We start from the raw sequence: 18,886 nt of genomic DNA, 5'->3' as shown, positions 1-18,886 counted from the left end.
TACAACCCTCAGTTAACCATATCTTTTTCAGTGCTTCTTTTCCAAATCCATTACCTGCTCCGTTTACACATCTTACTCTTGATCTTATGTATGCCGACTTCTTTGAGGGACCACGCCCTAAAATGATGTCTATTGTACCCCTTAGTCCGACAGATAATGCTTTTTATAAGATGGTTGTTTCCTGCGTTCATCCCCTATCATCTAGAGATCAGGGTGTTTTACGACCAGTTCATCTTTTTCTGATGTATGCATTACGCCATAGACTAGATTTTGACTTAGGTTATTGGGTGTTTCAGTCCATTATCTATTATTCGAGGTATAACACCTCAAATAAAGTTCATATGATCCAATGTCATGTTCTTACTGTCTATATTGCTTCTTTGGGTGTGGGAGTTCATCGGGGTGAATTGATTGAGTTATCTGATTTTGATCTTGTCGGAGTTAGGCAGTTGTCTTTGGCTGGGATTAAGGCTAGTGGCGAGGGTCTGGTGTATAAACGGTCTCCTCCACACTACGTACCACCGGCTGTTGAAGAACCCATTGCTAAAGATGATCTGGTCCCAGCAACTGTGCCTCCTCCGGTGTTAATTGATCCAGGATTTTCCATGACGCTTTACTTTGATTTTTCTCAGAGCAGTTCATATGCTCCACCTCCTCCGCCTAGTGACTTTTTTACCCGTCTTCGTGATGATATTTTTAGTCGATTTAACTCCTTAGATACAAAGATGGATGATCAGTATAGCTCTCTTCAGGGTCAAATTGTAGATTTTTGTCAAGAGATGATGGATCGTACTGATGCTTTAGAAAAGGAGCAGTGGCGGATGTTTGACTATTTTCGAGATGATGAGGATGAGGAGGAGTGATTTTAGAACTTATTACTTATGACTTATTGTATCTATTGACTTGGATTATGACTAAGTTTGATCTTCAGTACTTTTCAGTTATTAATGTCTTTTGGTATATTTTATAGACTAGGTTTTTTTTTTCTTTGAAAATTATTACTTAGTTTATTTTTCCAAAATTATTTTGTAAACATCCCTTCTTCAAAATTTTGATTTTCAAAACTTTTTCAAAATATATGCATTTTTCACATTTTTATCCTTATTTTTGAAAATCCTAATTTTTATTTTTCAAAATATTTATATTCTTCGACTTTTAAAAATGTTCAAAATTATTTTTTGAAAAATCTTTTTATGTTTCAATTAATTTTTTTTTATAAAATTCTTATTTTTCATATTTTTAGACTTTTAAATTTATTATCTTTGCAAAACTCAGGTAAAATATTTTTCTAAAAACTTAGTAAGATCTTTTTAAAATTTGGTAAACCTTTCAAAATTACTATATCTTGAGAATCTTAATTATACTAGCTTGTTAGTGTTCTCTTTATAAACCTAGCTAAACTTTTTAAGGTGTTAATATTTTCAAACATTTGAACCAAAACGTTTTACTTACTTTTTTTTTTTTAATCACATTGAAAGTTGCTTTTAGAAATTTTAACTTAGTAAAAAAATTTCTTTTTAAATATTTTTCAAAATAACTGTTTAACTTAGGAAAATTATTCTTTTCAAAATTATTTTATAAAAATTTTCAAAATATTTTCAATTTTTTTTGTAGCTTTTTAACTTAGTTAAAAACATTTTTGAATATCAAAATTAACTTTCAAGTAATTTTTGAACACTTAGTTAAAATTGTTATACATTTCAACCCTTCTGGTTTGTTGGTCTTCCCCTATTTTTGATGTGTCAAAAGGGGAGAGATAGTGAATTCAGGAGAAGTTGTTTAATTCAGGGGGAGTATTAAAAGTTAAATTGCTTGTTTATTTAATTGTTGATTGTTGCATATTTTTAACTTAACTTTGAACCTTGGTTGCCAAACATCAAAAAGGGGGAGATTGTAGGTGCAAGTTGCACCAGAATCAAACCTAAGTTTTGATGTTGTCAAAGGTTCAAGTTAAGTCTTGTTATGATCTAACAAGTTGACTGAGTGTGCAGGATATTTACTCAATCGGGAAAGACCTAGTTGGAGGCTAGGCAGGAGAAATCTTAGCAGATCGGGGAACCTAGGTGCAAGTCTAAGTAGGTTGAGGAGACCCAAAGCTTGACAGTGTGATCGAGAGGTCTGGAGGACCGAAAATCAAGAGAAAAGTCCAGGGGAGCCGATCAAGGCTGAGTGAAAAGTCCAAATTAGATCTGGAGGATCAAAGTTTGGCAGGTAGGTTGAGGTAAACAAACTGGAGGAGAGACAGTGAGGTTAGGTTCCCGAAGGGAACAACCTTAGGTCGCTGATCCAACTGAAGAAACCGGGAAGGTTTCTAAGTTGAGATCAAGACAGTTCTACTGTCTTTCATATTACTCTTGCTTTATAATATTATTGTTCTAACATCTGTTTTACAGGAGATTTTTTGTCTTAATACTGTTTTGCAGGTCTGGCTGGATCAGTCGACCCAACAATAGTATCGGTCGACCAAACCAGGCAAAATCAGAACAACATTTAGATTAGACCAGAACAGATCAGAGTCCGATCAAAGTTTGATTGGTCGACCGAACAGTAAGATCGGTCAACCGATCCATGGTGACTCAGCACTGGCCAGCTCATTAGCACCGATCAGCAGGAAAAGGAAAAAGGTTGATCGATCGACCGAACCGGAGGACCGGTCGACCGATCCAATCAGCATTAATATTGTATTTAATGAAGATCTCAGCAGATTTCAACGAATAGGGAAGGAACCCATTCGGTCGATCGAAAAATGGGTCCGGTCGATCAAACCCTTAAAGAGCATTGATAGCCAGAGATCGAGCCAGCGTCAGACTCCAGCCAGGAAGGAAGGGAGCGAGTTCGGTCGATGGAACAGAGGGATCGGTCGACCGAACGCCCAAGGCATCAATAAAATGAGGCTCGAAGTCTGAGGCCAGAATAACTCTTCTGATCATCTCAAAAGCTCTTCTTTACGTACGGATTGTGCTACACATCTTCAACAGCTCAGCAAGTCACTCCGTCCGGAAGTACCGACCAAGCTACATCCTACGCATACTATTGTCAGTATATTTATTTGTATTGCACTTAATTTTAAATAAGATAGTAGGGTTGTTACTATCTTATACTTCTTGTATCTGTACGATCTGCTTCTTTCCGAAGGTTTCGGAAAGAAGATTTATAGTGATTGCCCATCGGTGCGGTCAAGGACCGTGGGCCTTCAAGTAGGAGTCGAGCTAGGCTCCGAACGAAGTAAATGGACCTACCTCCCTTTTTACTTTCCGCTGCACGATTCTGATTTAAAAGTAAAAGAAGAGTTTTAAAAGAAGTGATATTCACCCCCCCTCTATCGCTCGCATCTGATCTATCAGTAATTGCATTGGTACTTCCTTGTGTTTTGGGTGTCCGATTTGGAAGGTACTCAATCTCATCATTGGTGGATTGAATATTGGAGTCCTCGGGCGGATTCACTATTTCCTTTCCCTTCCGAGCTCGAGATGATGCACCTCCACGACCTCCTTCTATTGTAATTGAAAATTAGAAATGAAAGTGCATAGAAATGAAGATGAAAACGTATAAAGAATATAAATTTGATATTAAGAGTAGAGAAGGTGTGTAAAAATGATGTAATGAACTATCTATTTATAGAGTTTGGATAGTAACAAATACTAAATCATAGCCATTGATCAAAATGGTCAAATGATCTTAACCGTTGAAAAAAATACCCAAAAAAACTTCCCACTCCTCCCTCAACGGCTAGCTAGGAATTGTCGGTTTTCCAATGGGAAAAAAAAAGAAGGTGTGAACCAGCATTTAACCAGTGGTCCACTAATTTTTGACCTATGGAACCAGAATTATTGAAATTTTCACTTGCCAAGCATTCAGTTAACCATGAGTTATTAAAATTTTCCATTGTCAAACATCTAGTTGACATTGATCTATTACAACTTTCATTTGTCAAACATTCAATCAATCTTAACTTACTTGGTCTTTCATCCGCTAAGTATTCAATCCTCAATCTATTTCAACTTTTCCAAGTGTCGAGTATCATATCAATTTTCATTTACTTGAATTTCTCCAAATGTTAAGTGTTTTGTTAACCTTAATCTATTTAAACTTTTTCATTGTCAACATCAATTGACTTCTTTAATGCAGACACTTATTAGATTTATTTGATTATCAAGCATTTGTTCAATCTTAACCTACTTGATAAACCATGTTAACCTAACCTCAACGATACTGTTAACCAAAATCACCTTGGTTTACCTCAACCACTTGAATGTGATTGTACTAACAATCTCCCTGATCATTACTTGATCGAGTTAACCATTTGATCATGATTGTACCGACAAGCTTAGCCACTATTTGAATTTAAAAATTATTCTATTGGAGGAGGATTTTATTTTAGTCCATTTGATTAATTTTATATATTCTAAACGAGTTTGATTGAATTGAATATTAAACTTATTAACAAAGGTTCGATCATTTAAAATCTATAAAATAAATTGATATATTTCCTATACTACTATTTGTAGGACCGTTGGCGGCCGGCTAGAGGGGGTGAATAACCCTGCAAAATAAAACGAACCTTCCTCGAACTTTATAGCTTAACTAACACTTGCATAAAAGAAATAAGAGACTAAATAAAGAAAAGAAGAGGCGCAATATATTTACTTGGTTACAACCGGGGAGGTTGTTAATCCAAGGAAGATGAAAAGCTCACTAATGTCTCCTTTAAGCGGAGAAACCTCTTACAGCATTCAAAGCACATAAATTCCAAAGTTAAACTCAAATGAAATCAATTACAAGTGTTGTACTCTCTTTTTCTTGTTGTATTTAGCTTCTGGGACCAAGGCTGTATTTATAGCCCTGGTCGGTGTGCTTGGAAGGGTTCCAGGCGTTTGGAGTAGGATAAAATTTTTAGGTTCGGGCGCTCGGAATGGTTCCGAGCGCCAGACCAAGTCCGGGCACCCCGGGCTAGGTCTGTGCCCGGACTTGGTCTGGGTGCTCGGAGTCCGGGTGCCCTGGATAGGTTCGGGTGGCCAGACCAAGTCCGGGCGCCCCGGGCTAGGTCCGGGCGCTTGGATTAGAAAGTCAACTACCAGTTGACTTTTTATTCCCGGTCTTCCACTCCGGTTCCTTTCATATTGGTCCAGGTCTTCCATTCTGGCTCCACTTGCTTGGATGATCTCAGCCATCCGAAATAGAGCTCACCCGAACCCAACTTTCGGTCTTTGAGCAATCTTCCACTCAGGCTTCTCGTCCCTCGAAAACGCTGCGCGCCTTCTTCTCATCCGCTTGCGTACTCTTTCACAGCACCTTGTTTCTCAGACGCACCGAGCCCGTTGGCTCTCTTCCGTGCCGTCTTTCTCGCTAGTTGCATCTTTCGATCGACTTCCTGTGCTCCTAAGTTTTCTGCACACTTAGACACAGAGGTTAAATACAAATAGGACCTAACCTGACTTGGTTGATCATATCAAAACTACCTTGGGGTACTTACAATCTCTTCATTTTTGATGTGAGCAACCCAAGTTAAGTTAGAGTAAACAAACATAAAAAAGAAATAATCAGGTAATAAATTTGTAGCTTAATAATGTGTAAAAAATTAGATTACCCTCCCCTAAACTTAATCTTCCTTTCTCCCCATTTGATTACATTGAATAGGGTACTTTAAAATGACTTTGGAAAAACTAAATTTAAAGTCTAAGGGAAAACAAAAAATATGAAAGGTTAAGCTTAAAAAAAAACTCTGGTTCTATAAATAAATTTTGAAAAAATTGAAAAACTCCATTAATTGTTGAAAAATTTAACAAGGGTTGAACACGCAAAAAAGTTTCACAACAAGTTGAATTTTAAGCAAAATTGAAAAATTTTCATTTCGATAACTAATTCATTGAAAATTTTCTAAAGAAAAAAATTTTAAAAAAATTATTTAGATAAAGTTTCATAGAAAAATAAATTTGCTAAAATAACTCTAATAGAAATTTTGACAATCAATTTAAAGTATTAGTTAAATGTTTCACAGTAAGTCAATTAAAAATTTATTTCAATAATTGACTTCCAGACTATAGCAAGGCACTAGGCCTTCTTTGTTATTAGAACAACAACCACTTTCTAGACAAAGCCTTTTAAAGAAATTAAATATTTAATTTTCTCTCTGAAAGCCTTAAGTTCAAATAAAATCAATCTAAATATGATTTTGAGATCCAATATAGATTCCTTCATACAAGATTAATCAGGAATTTCTTAGAAATATTTTTCTATGATATTTTTCTTATTTGACCCTTATGATATTTGAGATACTAGTTAAGTCCTGAATAATTTCTAAATTAGAAGGAATAAAAGTTGAGCATGAATTTTTCAAATTTTGCATTTCATTTTTTAATTTTTTATTTTGAATTTTTTACTTTGTTGAAATCTTCTAATCAACAAAAAAACAGGTAAGTTTGATTTTAATTCCTTATTTTCTTTTTCTAACCTATAGTAATTTTTTGATAATATTTTTACAAACTGAAATAACTTATTTGGAGGAAGAGACCGTACCTGACTTACCTTGTCGATCCCGTAATCAGAAGCTCCCTTTGAAGTATTGCTTTCTTCCGATGTTGCTCCCCCTTCATCAATGCTCTCGATGCTCATTTCGGATGACCTTGCTTCATCTTTGTCTTCTTGGTGACTTGCTACTAGTGCAAGTCTAGCGAAGGCTTCTATCTCCGATTCAGATGATGTGTCATCTCACGTCGCCTTTAGATTATACTTGGGCTGGGCTAGTTTCTTGTTCTTTTCCTTGTCCTTGTCCTTGCTTTTCAATTTTAGGCAGTTATCTTTGACATTCCCTTCTTCATTGCAGTGGTAGCATCTTACTTTTTTTTTTTCTTATTGTACCCTACACTTGATTAAATTTATTAGATTTAAATAATTTTTTAATTTTTCTTATCATGAACGTCGTTTCATCATCGTCAAGAGAAGATTCAGAGTCTCGTTTGTCCGTTTTTGCCTTTAAGGCAATGTTGTGCTTTGGCTCCTTCTTCGGATTTGTTCATATTGTTTCATAAACTTCAAATGTTGAAAATAATTCTTCTAACGTACTTAATTCTAGATCCTTAGATATATAATAAGCCTATACTAATGATGCACATTCAGTAGTCCTAGGAAATGCCTTAAGCGCGTATCTTAGCGAATCTTGGTTGCTTACCTTTTCTCTGAGATTCGTGAGTTTGGTGATGAGTTCCTTTATTCTTGAGTGAAGTTGTGCAACGGTGTCGCCTTCTCCTAACTTGATGTTGCTGATCTGGTTCTTGAACAGATATTGTCTCGCGAGTTTTGCCTCCAAGGTCCCTTCGTGTAGTTCTAGGAATTTCTCTCAGAGCTCCTTGGCTGACTCGTAGGCTCTGATCCGGTTGACTTCTTATGGTGGTAAGACTAGTAGCAGATGGAACTCTTCTTTGCTATTTGTCACGAAGTCAGCTTACTCCTTCTTTGTCCATTGGTATTCTTCTTTACCCTCAGGTGCTACAAAATCAAATTTCATTATTAAAAGTAACTCAAAATTTGTCTTAAAGAATACCTCCATCTTTTTCTTCTAGCTCGCGAATTCCCCCTTGAACTTCGATGGGTAGATACTTGGTCCGGCCATCTCGTGTGCTTCGTTCGGCGGTTAGTCCTTCAGAAGCGACCTCACTCTGATACCAATTATAAGACCCTTGACGGCCGGCTAGAGGGGGTGAATAGCCTTGCAAAATAAAACGAACCTTCCTCAAACTTTATAGCTTAACTAACACTTGCATAAAAGAAATAAGAGGCAAAATAAAGAGAAGAAGAGGCACAATAGGTTTACTTGGTTACAACCGGGAAGGTTGTTAATCTAAAGAAGATGAAAAGCTAACTAATATCTCCTTCAGGTAGATAAACCTCTTACAGCATTCAAAGCACTCAAAATGCAAAGTTAAACTCGAATGGAATCAATTACAAGTGTTGTACTATCTTTTTCTTATTGTATTTAGCTTCTAGAACCAGAGCTGTATTTATAGCCCTGGTTGGAGTACCTGGAAGGGTTCTAGGTGCCTGGAGTGGGATACACTTTTATATTCGTTGCAACGAAACATGCCACGTTGTGTTTAGCTGATTTTTTCGATCCGAGCGGCCCAAATAGGTCCGGGCGCCGCGGACAGGTTCGGGCACTGCGGACAGGTCTGGACGCCTGGACCAAAAAGTCAACTACTAGTTGACTTTTTGGTCCGAGTCTTCTACTCCGGTTCTGCTCGTATTGGTCCGGGTCTTCTACTTTGGCTCCGCTCACTTGGGTGATCTCAACCGTCCAGGATATGGTTCACTCAAACCCAACTTCTGGCCTTCAGGCAATCTTTCGCTCCGACTTCTCATCCCTCGAAAATGGCACGGGCCTCTTTCTCATCCATCCACATACTCTTCCATAGAATTTCGTCCCTTAGATGCATCAAGACCGTTGGTTCTCTTCCTTGCCGTCATTTTTGCTAGCTGTGTCTTTCGCTCGACTTCCTGCACTCTTAAGTTCCTGTACACTTAGACACATGAGTTAAATACCAATAGAATCTAATCTGACTTAATTGATCATATCAAAATTATCTTAAAATATTTATACTATTTAGTATCATTTCAACAACATTGAATGCTTAAAATATAACAACTTAATATAATTATCAATAATACAAATTGATATCAGCTATGATATATATAGTAGACTTATATCCAAAGTCAAGATTTCTGTAGTCCTACAATTATGGTGTTATACGGTAGCTCTCTATGAAAGGGATGGTCGTCTCTTCAGTTCAACGGATGATGGCTATGAACACTGAAGATGGCTATGAACACGAATACATCACGTGTATAGGGCACAAATGAAAGGTGCAAGAGCAAAAAATTATAGTCTCCTCGAATGGATATAATGGTTAATATATGAATTATTATCATCATAAAATTTATGATTCGAATCTCGATAAAACTAAAGTAAATACCTCCCTTAAGAATAATTCTTATGGAACGATTGTCCAAATTTTACCTTGGATATTTTTTATGAAGTTTGAATCACTAACGTTGGGGTGTCATGTCATGAACCATCTATGTTTTCCAGATTTATCTGATAACTGATCTGTGCGATCAGATTATTCACCTCCGAAACTAATTGGATCGAAAAAGGCCTAGATATGTAGATAAAAAAAAACAAGGAAAAACACAAAGAATTGCTCGACTTACTGATGTATTTGTGGTTCCTCGTTGCTTCAGCATCGATCACTGCTTTGGAATTTGCGTATATCCAAGGATGTTGACTTGTTCTAGAATCATTTGAATTAATTAATGGCAGAATAATTAAGATGCCAAGTAAGAAAAGACAACGCCTTCAATATGGACCTTCGAAAGCTGTGGCCCCGGGGATCAGCTGTTCACCTTAAGATTAATTGGATCAAAAAAATCCAGATTTGTGGATAAAAAAAAACAAGGAAAAACACAAAGAATTGCTTGACTTGCTGATGTATTTGCTGTTCATCGTTGCTTCAACATCGATCACTGTTTTGGAATATATATGCATATCTCCTTTGGATGTTGACTTGTTCTAGATTCCTTTGAATTAATTAATAGCGGAATAATTAAGATGCCAAGCAAGAAAAGACAACGCCTTCAACATTGACTTTGGAAAGATGTGGCACCAGGACGTAGCTTCACACTTGGAAAAGCTATCTTAGACTTGGGATCGAGGGCCGACTTTCATTCCCCCCATTCTAGCGGTCTTTCACATTCATTGTAGTTTTAGATTTTTGTTATCTAGCTAGATTTCTTGGATCTGATTATGATTTAATTATAAATGATTAGAAACGAAAGGAATCTCTTTTTTCTTATTGTGGTCAACTATGATAAACTTCTCAGAATTGAGTTTATGAAAAACATTACATGACAAATTGCGTGAATTGTTTTATTATAATAGCGATGCTTATACTCACTGAACGACAGGTACGTAGTCTAATTAACATGGTTTAAGTTTAATAATGAAAGTCTTGTGTGGACACTAGCAGTTGTTATTTTGTATGAAACTATTTTTTTTTTATCATTTTGGTCCTTTTAGTTTTTAGTTGACTAATTAAATTCGCAAAGTAATTTTCTTTATTTGACGTCTCACAAAATTCACTTAGCAAACAAACAACAATTATAAATCAACTGACAAGTCAATAAACAGTGGACGCCAGTCGTTCTTAACAAAGTTATCACACTTAAAAAAAAAAAATCTTAGCATATGAAAGATAGTCTTTGATGTAATTGTAAAGTTATTGTTGTGTGGTCTAAAAATCATAAGTTCGAGTAAAGGAATATCATAAAAAAATATAAATTTAATATCCATTAATGTAATAAATATATCAATATGAAAGACACAGAGAATGACTGTCAGTTTATATTTTTATATTGATGTCATACTTATTATTGAACCAATAATAAGATAATCAAATCCACTAAAGATATGTTGAACTTAAGATTTGATATCAAAGATATGGGCATAACTAGTGTGATTCTAGAAATTAAGATTCTTTGAACATAAAAAAGACTTATTCTAAACCAGTCTCATTATATGAATAAGATTCTTGAGAGATTCATCAAAGGTGATACTTGATGTGTTTTCACAAGCGCATAGGTATTGTTAAGTAATAAAATTTATATAAGTCAATCCCATGAGAATTAAGGATCAAATGCTAATTGGTTTTATACTTCAAATTCAGCTAGACAAAATCAATAATCGTTCAATTTGAGGTTTTCAACTATGTTGTGAAAATAAAAGAAAGATAATTGAGGAAGCCTTAAATTCAAAAGATGTTCTAGGCCTTCGATTTCATTGTAATAGTGAATGTTATACTATGGATTTGCACAATTCTAGTTCTCGACTTTTATGTTTGTATGATGGCCTAAATTACTACTGAATACTACCCCACGACGGTGTATTAGAGTACTCTCCTTGCCAGTAACCAAGGATGCCATCAAGTGAAGAAGTAATTTAGAGAGTTCGGGTTTTTAGTAGAGTACTTCCTGTTACAAGACCTTCCTCGGGTTTATGCCTCTAGATTACGTATGTCACGCCCCCAGAGGAGTCCCTGTCCGAGAAAATTTCGGCAGCATCTCCCCTGTATGGTGGACAATCTGAAACTTTTCTACATCTCATATACCTCAGCCACAGGCGGCTGGAATAATAACAGTAAATAAAATCAATCACCACGCAGTTTATATATGTATTCAGCCTCTGGCTGTCACAACCACGCAGTTAATAAAAATAAACAACATAGTAATACTCTGACTCGAAATCAACCCTACTCAACTACACTCGTAAAGCCCAAATCCGATTTTTTTCTTACCTCTTCTGCTGTCCAGGCAGGCATGTAGTAGAGTAAATCCAAATCATACTAAAAGTCCATCCAACGGAAAGATTCCATACAATATCCATATGTAAGTCCAAAAAAACAAAACTAAAACAAAGTCTGATAGCGAAAAGCTAAAATGAAACAACAACTCAAAAACCAGCAGAGGAGAAGCACTACGTGCAGTGGGGACTAGCGACTGGAACTCCCTCCTGACAGCATCAACCTGAAAATAACAACAATGGAGGCGGGGTGAGTCCAACACTCAGCAGGTACAATTGATATGCAAAGTAAAGAAATAACACCTAACACTAATCATGCGTACAGTCTCCTGATATAAGAAAGATATAAATATGCATCTGAAGTAAACAGGAGAATGCTGTACTAACCAGGTCCTGAGTATAAGGTCAAACAGTCCGAGGGGTATAGGAATCCTGTATGCATGTCAAACATAGGTATCCAAACAATATGCAGCATATAAATGCAGCAACCACAAACACAAGCAATAAATGCATCATGCATATGATGCCAATGATGCGTCCTGGTCACCCCTGACGCCAGTCGATCATCTCATACAAAAGTGAGGCCGAGTGGGTAGGGCTGTGACAACCGTGCACTCTGACGTCACTACTCCTGATGAGTGACCGAGTGGACGGGATGCTGTCGGAGTACACCTATCCTCCTACCCCAAATCATAGATGGGGGAGCACAATGCTCTCAACTCCCGGTACACGATGACGGGGAGGAATCCATGTCGGATAACACGTTGGGTCACACTACCCATGAGCGGACCAACGGTGCCTAACAGAGTCCCTGCTGCAACACACTCAGCCTGAATCGACCACTAACCCATGAGTGGTGGTGTGTGCAGATCCATGTAACTGGCGATGTGCTCAGCAATAATGGAGCGAACTATCGCACAGCATGCAATCATGCAAATGATGCATGGCAATAACCATATAAACATCCTGACCTAATCCATATATATAGAAATGTGCACCCTAGGTCAAAGAATCATATCAAATCAAGGTACACAGAAGGTATAAAAACCTAGGTCCTGAACATGGTGAAGCATGGTATATCACTACCCACTATAAGCATGTATAAGCAAATAAAGTATACATGGGATGCAAATCAAGCAATCAATCAATCATGTATCAGATATTGGGTAGTGACTAACCGAAACAAACAAAGGACATAATTAATGCAATATGTTAATTTCATTACTAAGCATATCAAAGACAAAAAGTCAAAAGTACCCGCCTCCGAAAATAGAAAGGTCCAATCTGACTCCGAGATACTCGTCTCGCGTCAAAATCCTGTGTCACGAATAGAAATATATTTTATTTAACTACAACCATATAAATAGCTAAATAAAAATCCTTTACACTAAATTAGGGCAAAACCTTAATCCATAAACCTTAACCAACTAGGGTTAGCTTCCTAAACCCTAATTCGTTCCACTATACAATTTGATCAAGGTCTATATATATATATATATATATATATATACATCCGGCCTAACAAAATAAATTCGAATCAAATTCCATTTCTTAACCTTTCCTTCAATTCAATGCATGCTACATCAAAAGAAACCACTGCACTACATCTTACCTCAATTTCCACAACCGTTCTTGGTTGGAAATCAAAGAATTTTGCTGAAAGCAATGACTGCCAGATCTAAGAAAAAACCCCACAGCAATTTATCCTCTTCTGGAATTCTAGTACCCTGTTCGGACCAAAAAAAATGAGGTAAATAGGGGAGATCACAAAACAGATTCGAGATTCAACCACAGTACAGAATTAAATCACTATAATCCCAATACCAACCATACTTACCTCCAAGATCCGGCTAAAACACAGCTCGGTATTGTCTTCGGCACTATCAAGCAGAGACACAAGAAGAACTCGTCACTGCTTGCTCCTGTCTGATACTAAACCCAAACAGATACGCACCGGCAAGAGACCCAAAACCAGATACACTATCCTGATCAAAAACAGAAATTCAAAACCAAGCATCCAACAAGGGTAGGCTGCTCACCTCACTACTGTTTTGTTCGGATCCAACAGCAAGAGAAAACCTAGGGCACAACGCAAGAAAACCAGAAGAAGGCGAGGCTAGGGCTCGGCTCTGCCCCTGGTCGAAGATGTGCGCCGGTGAGGAAAGAAATGAGGGGATCGCAAGTCCGAGAGGAGAAGTTGGCCGGAGAAGTAGGACTGAGGAGAATAGCTCGGCCGGCGGCGACGCGACAGCAACACACCGAGAGGGAGAGGTCAGGTTGTGCCAGGAGATGCCGAGCACTGCTGGGCGCTAGGGCACCGGCGCTAGGGCTTTTTGGACCGGCGGCGCTGGGTGGAGTGGCGTCGACTTCTTCCCTTGGTCACGGATTAGGCACGAGGGAGAGAGGAAAACCGCCGGGGTCGCCGGTTAGAGCTCCGGCGGTTAGGGCTCGGCGTCGGCTTCGGCACGCGTGGGAGAGGAAAGGGAAATGGCACGAGTTCGGCGTCGGGGAAAAAAAACCAGAGGAAAAGAAAAATAAAAGAAAAAGAAAAGGAAAAGGAAAATTAAAACTTTTCCTCATTAAAACAGGGTATCCTAAACAGGCTTTTCCGAGCCCCATTTTTGTCCCCGTCAACTCGTCCGTACGAGCTCCGAAAAATTCCCGAAAAATGTCCAAAAATTCCGGAAAATTCCCTTATTCATATTTCCTTTTTTTTTTTCCCGGTATTTTACATTCTCTCCCACTAATAAAAATTTGGTCCCCAAATTTCGTTATCTACCATCAGCAAGTACTAACAACTGATATAGAAAGTATAAATGCTGAACGGTAAACTGAATCACATACCTCACATAAAAATATGGGGATATCGAGCTCGGATCGTATCCTCGAGCTCCCAAGTAGCCTCCTCGTCCGAATGATGCTGTCATCCGACTTTAACCAGCCGGATAGTCTTGTTCCGCAACTGACGTTCTTTCCGGTCTAGAATCCATACCGGAACCTCCTCATAGGTGACGTCAGGCTGAAAGGAGAACTGAGATTATCTATCAACACATGTATCAGATCGAGTACGTATCTCCTTAGTGTAGATACGTGGAATACGGCGTGAACGCCTGCCAAGGACGGCAATAGTGTCAACCGATAAGCTACTGCTCCAATCCTTTCCGAGATCTGGAAAGGTCCAATTTATCGCGGAGCTAGCTTACTTCTGAGGCCAATCTCTTCACCCCTTTCGTGGGTGAAACTCGTAGAAATAACTGGTCGTAAATGGAGAACTCTAAGGGTCTCCGACTCCGGTCAGCACAACACTTCTGGCAGTCTTATGCCTCTGACATCCTCTGTCTGATAATATGGACCACTTTGCCTCACGTTGAAACCTATGAGGTCTCAACAACTGGGTCTCTCGGATTCTCGTCCTGATCGACGACTGAGCAACTATGGTAACAAGAATACCCTGCTCTGTCTGTCCCTGCTCCTCAATGTCCAACTCAAAGAAATCCTGAATCAAATCTGTGACCACAACTCGGTGGCAAGCTAAAGTCCCTCTGGACCTCTAGCTAAGTGCATCGGTAACCACATTAGCTTTTCCCAGGTGATAGCTAATGGTACAGTCATAATACTTCAGGAACTCCATCTATCTCCTCGGTCGAAGATTAAGTTCCTTCTGAGTGAACAGATATTTGAGACTCTGATAGTCAGTGAGAATCTCAATGTAATATCATATAGGTACTGCCGCCAAATCTTCAGGGCAAAAAAAATAACAGCGGCCAACTCCAGATCATGAACTGAGTATTTTCTTCTCAGGCTCCCTCAACTATCGAGAAGCATATAAGAATACTCTACCATGCTGCACCAGAACAGCACCCATTCCCTGTAGAGACGCGTCGGTGTAGAGGACAAATTCTTCCTCTTCCGTAGGTAAAAACCAAAAATCAAAGCCGACACTAGTCTCCGCTTCAACTCCTAGAAGCTGGTCTTGCAATCCTCAGTCCAAGTAAACTTCACGTCTTTCATGGTCACGCGTGAAAGTAGCATAGCTATGCGGAAGAAACCCTCGACGAAAGGTCTGTAATATCCTGCGAGTCACAAAAGACTGCGGATCTCCTACACTGATTTCGGCTGCTCCCAACGGTAACAACCTCTATCTCCTATGGAACCACGGTACACTCCTACTGGTGACCGTGTGTCCCAAACATCATAACAAAAGACAATCCAAACCAGCACTACTGATAATCACATATAGATGTTCTCGTCGAATCATCTCTAGATCTATGCAAAGGTAGTGTACGTGACTCACCTCGGATCCGTAATAGATCACAACATCGTCCACAAAGATAATGGACACCTATCCAAACATCCTCGACATACTAGGATCATCGAGTCCCTGAAAACATCTAAGGTACTGTAAGCCTATATGGCAAAAACCAATACACATAATCTCCGTATCACAGACATTCCTATCCATAAGATCTCCAATAATAAATCGAAAAAAAATATGATCATCAATAACATAAATCACTAAAGAATAAATCCTCCAGGGTGAGAGCAACGCTCCATCACAGGAAACACCACATATGTGGGAGCAACGCTCTACCACAAGCAATCCTCAATATGTGGGAGCAACACTCCACCACAAATAATCTGAAATATGTATCTGCAATAAATATAGGAGCAATGCTCCGCTACCAGCAATCCGTGATATGTGGGAGCAACGCTCACCACAAAATAATACATAAGTACCCCAAGGCACCTAACTATCCAGCTAGAGATTGTACAAGATCTCTTTACCACAAATCACTGTGGTTAGCCTAGGCTATAACTACCTAGTAACTAATCAAATCCATCATCAACTCTATCAGCATCCTAGTGGGTCATCCACTGATAGGAAAATTAGTTGATGGGTTAATTCAACAAATGACATAATGCAGTCACTCCACATTCTGCATTCAGCATAAGTAGAATCATCATGCTGCTACCAATATATACTTGGCACACGTGCTCACACAACATATGTATGATCGACATAATCCTCCAATTAGTACACACCAAACATACTCACAACATAGGTATAAATCATCGTGATACTTCCAACAATACATACCGAACACGTGTGAAAAATCAATGTAGGTAAAATTAACAATACACCTCAAACAACACTCACATGACATATCTTCACCTACGCCAAGAGTACAACCAACATATACTTCCAATAAAGCATACTAAACCAAGGTGCACTCACAAATCAAACATAATCAAAAAGTTACCTCAGATACCATACCAAACACATATGTACATATCACAACTCAGATTAAATCGACAAAATGCCTCCATCAAAACACCACCGATGTACTTATACTACATCTCGGATTTAATCAACAAGATATCTTCAATAATACCTCCAGATACATACACCCAACTACATATCTATAATCCACAAGGAACCTTCACCATATCAGAACATGGATACATATACTACTTGCAAATGGACAGTCTACCACAGGACTCCTACAACCCAAAACAATCATGATATACATGCAAAATCAGCATACCAGCTCAATCAAAGAGACCAACCTTATGCTACCAACACTCATGGGTTACCGGTATATCTAAACAAAATTCATGCATATGTATCAAGCATGAATACATCAATCAAAGGCAACCCAAAATAAAGCAGCCTAATCATCCAGTAACAACCCTGCTCTAGGTTCAAAGGAACTAGTATCGGAACAAGAAAGATATGCACACCATGGTATAACATTGCAAGTCAATATCATAGACTACCAAGACTATATCTAATGGGAAAAAATTTTATCATCATAAATCCAAATGTACTCTCCCAGTATACACTAGTAACGATTATATCCGATAAGTGTTAAGCAATTTGCTCTACACTTCCTTACATCAGTGGGGTTACATATCCCAATGCACCCTCTAAGTTATCCCACCAGGTATATACAGTCCACGGTCAAAGTCTTCACGGACTAGGATACATCGATCCTCTAAACCAATCCAAGCCGATAATGATATATGGCTAAATCAGTCCTTTCCACGTCAGTACAAAATATGTACTCAAATGTGCTCTAAATACATAACTAAGCACAAATAACCTAAAGGTTTGAACCTCTAAAAATAGAGTATGACAATCCTTTACTGATCAACCAACAAAAACTAAATCATTCATCTACTAACTAATCAAAAATACCTTAATCCTCCACAAGCAACTAAGGTATATCCAACCACATAATACCATATGCATAAATGTGTACGACCCAAAAGATAAAGTCAGAATTCAAGATCATCAAGACACTCTCATTTTTATCCTCAAAAATATCAACCCACATAATATCAGATGAATCAGTCTCTACTCCACATGAGAGCAAGTTAGCATTCAAAACATCAAATCATTATTTATCCACATAGTCCAATATCTGAGGAAGCAAATATCAATTTTATCATCCTGTTAATTAACCACAACTAACCAGATATATTAAAATCTCATAGGCACACTCAACCATAAACTCTCTAGCACCCAATTTATAATCTGATCACCAACCATAATCATCAAACCTGTGAATATTATAAATGACACTCACTATGTCACCATCAACAACAACCCAAATATAGATCATCAAAATAGTTATCCACAATAGATCATCAAAATAAATATCTAGTAATAGATCATCAGACAACCACATAACATTTACTCTCATAAACCATAAGAAATCAACATATCACAATATTTGATCTCACAATATCCCTCAACCTCAAACCATTCTCAATAATGATCAAACATGGTAACTCCCCAATAAACAATTTCCATCGTACCTGATACCCCTAATATCCAAAAGATATCAGTATAAAAACTCTACTGGCTAAGTCAACAGGAATAAGTAGTATCATCCACTACCCAGCTAACAATAGCAGAGGCTGGTATGTGCCTCCATCTCCTACTAGTAGTAACAGAAACTAAAACTACTGATGGTATGATGTGAAAAATCACCAGAGACTATAATCCTTGATCTCTATTAGGGTTGACCAAGATCAGTGGCTAACCCATCATATGTAATATGAGCTACAACAACCAGACAGATAATAAAGATAAGTGCTAATAGTTGTCCTAACTATCATAAAATAAACATCATACCTATTTGCCGTCTGGAGATGTTCCATCGCTGTCCAGTCCCCAACTTTTGATCTCAAAATTCCGAACGAGAATATCGCCGGAAATCCAAATAAATCCGAAACGGAAATCCGAAACATAACCATATCGAAAATTCGAAAATGCCAGTTTGACTCGCAAACCTGGCTAACCCAAATACCCAGAATACCAACAACAGGTATCCGATAAATCTCCAGAACACCGAAAGCAGGTATCATAACCCGCTCTGATACCAAATAAATTGGTATCAGATAAATCCCGAAAATCCAACAAACTGAAATAGATATCCAAAAATCCAGAACACCAAAAGCAGGTATCGTAACCTGCTCTGATACCAATAAATTGGTATCAGATAAATCTCGAAAATCCAAAATATAAAAATC

The 18,886-nt window shown here is 38.0% G+C and overlaps 1 protein-coding gene across 1 annotated transcript; it reads right to left on the bottom strand.

Moving 5' to 3' along the window:
* Positions 1 to 13,025: 13,025 nt before the first annotated feature.
* Positions 13,026 to 16,544, bottom strand: LOC122026730. Its single transcript, XM_042585455.1, has 4 exons — positions 16,539 to 16,544; positions 13,387 to 13,656; positions 13,185 to 13,279; positions 13,026 to 13,074 (listed from the first exon to the last, which is right to left on the bottom strand). Exons 1-4 carry the CDS (start codon positions 16,542 to 16,544, stop codon positions 13,026 to 13,028), a joined length of 420 nt encoding a protein of 139 aa, XP_042441389.1.
* Between the last annotated feature and the right edge of the window lie 2,342 nt (positions 16,545 to 18,886).

The sequence above is a fragment of the Zingiber officinale genome, chromosome 10A, assembly GCF_018446385.1.
Source record: "Zingiber officinale cultivar Zhangliang chromosome 10A, Zo_v1.1, whole genome shotgun sequence".
Classification (NCBI taxonomy): Eukaryota; Viridiplantae; Streptophyta; class Magnoliopsida; order Zingiberales; family Zingiberaceae; genus Zingiber; species Zingiber officinale.
The sequence above is the reverse complement of the archived record's forward strand: the minus strand, read 5'-3'. Positions and strand labels throughout refer to the sequence as shown.

What these genes read in the sequence shown, in the direction of transcription:
- LOC122026730 (XM_042585455.1), bottom strand. An exon ending in CCGAACAAAACAGTAGTGAG is followed by an intron (nt 13,280 to 13,386) that starts GTGAGCAGCCTA and finishes GTTTGGGTTTAG; the next exon opens with TATCAGACAGGAGCAAGCAG. An exon ending in GTTTTAGCCGGATCTTGGAG is followed by an intron (nt 13,075 to 13,184) that starts GTAAGTATGGTT and finishes TGGTCCGAACAG; the next exon opens with GGTACTAGAATTCCAGAAGA.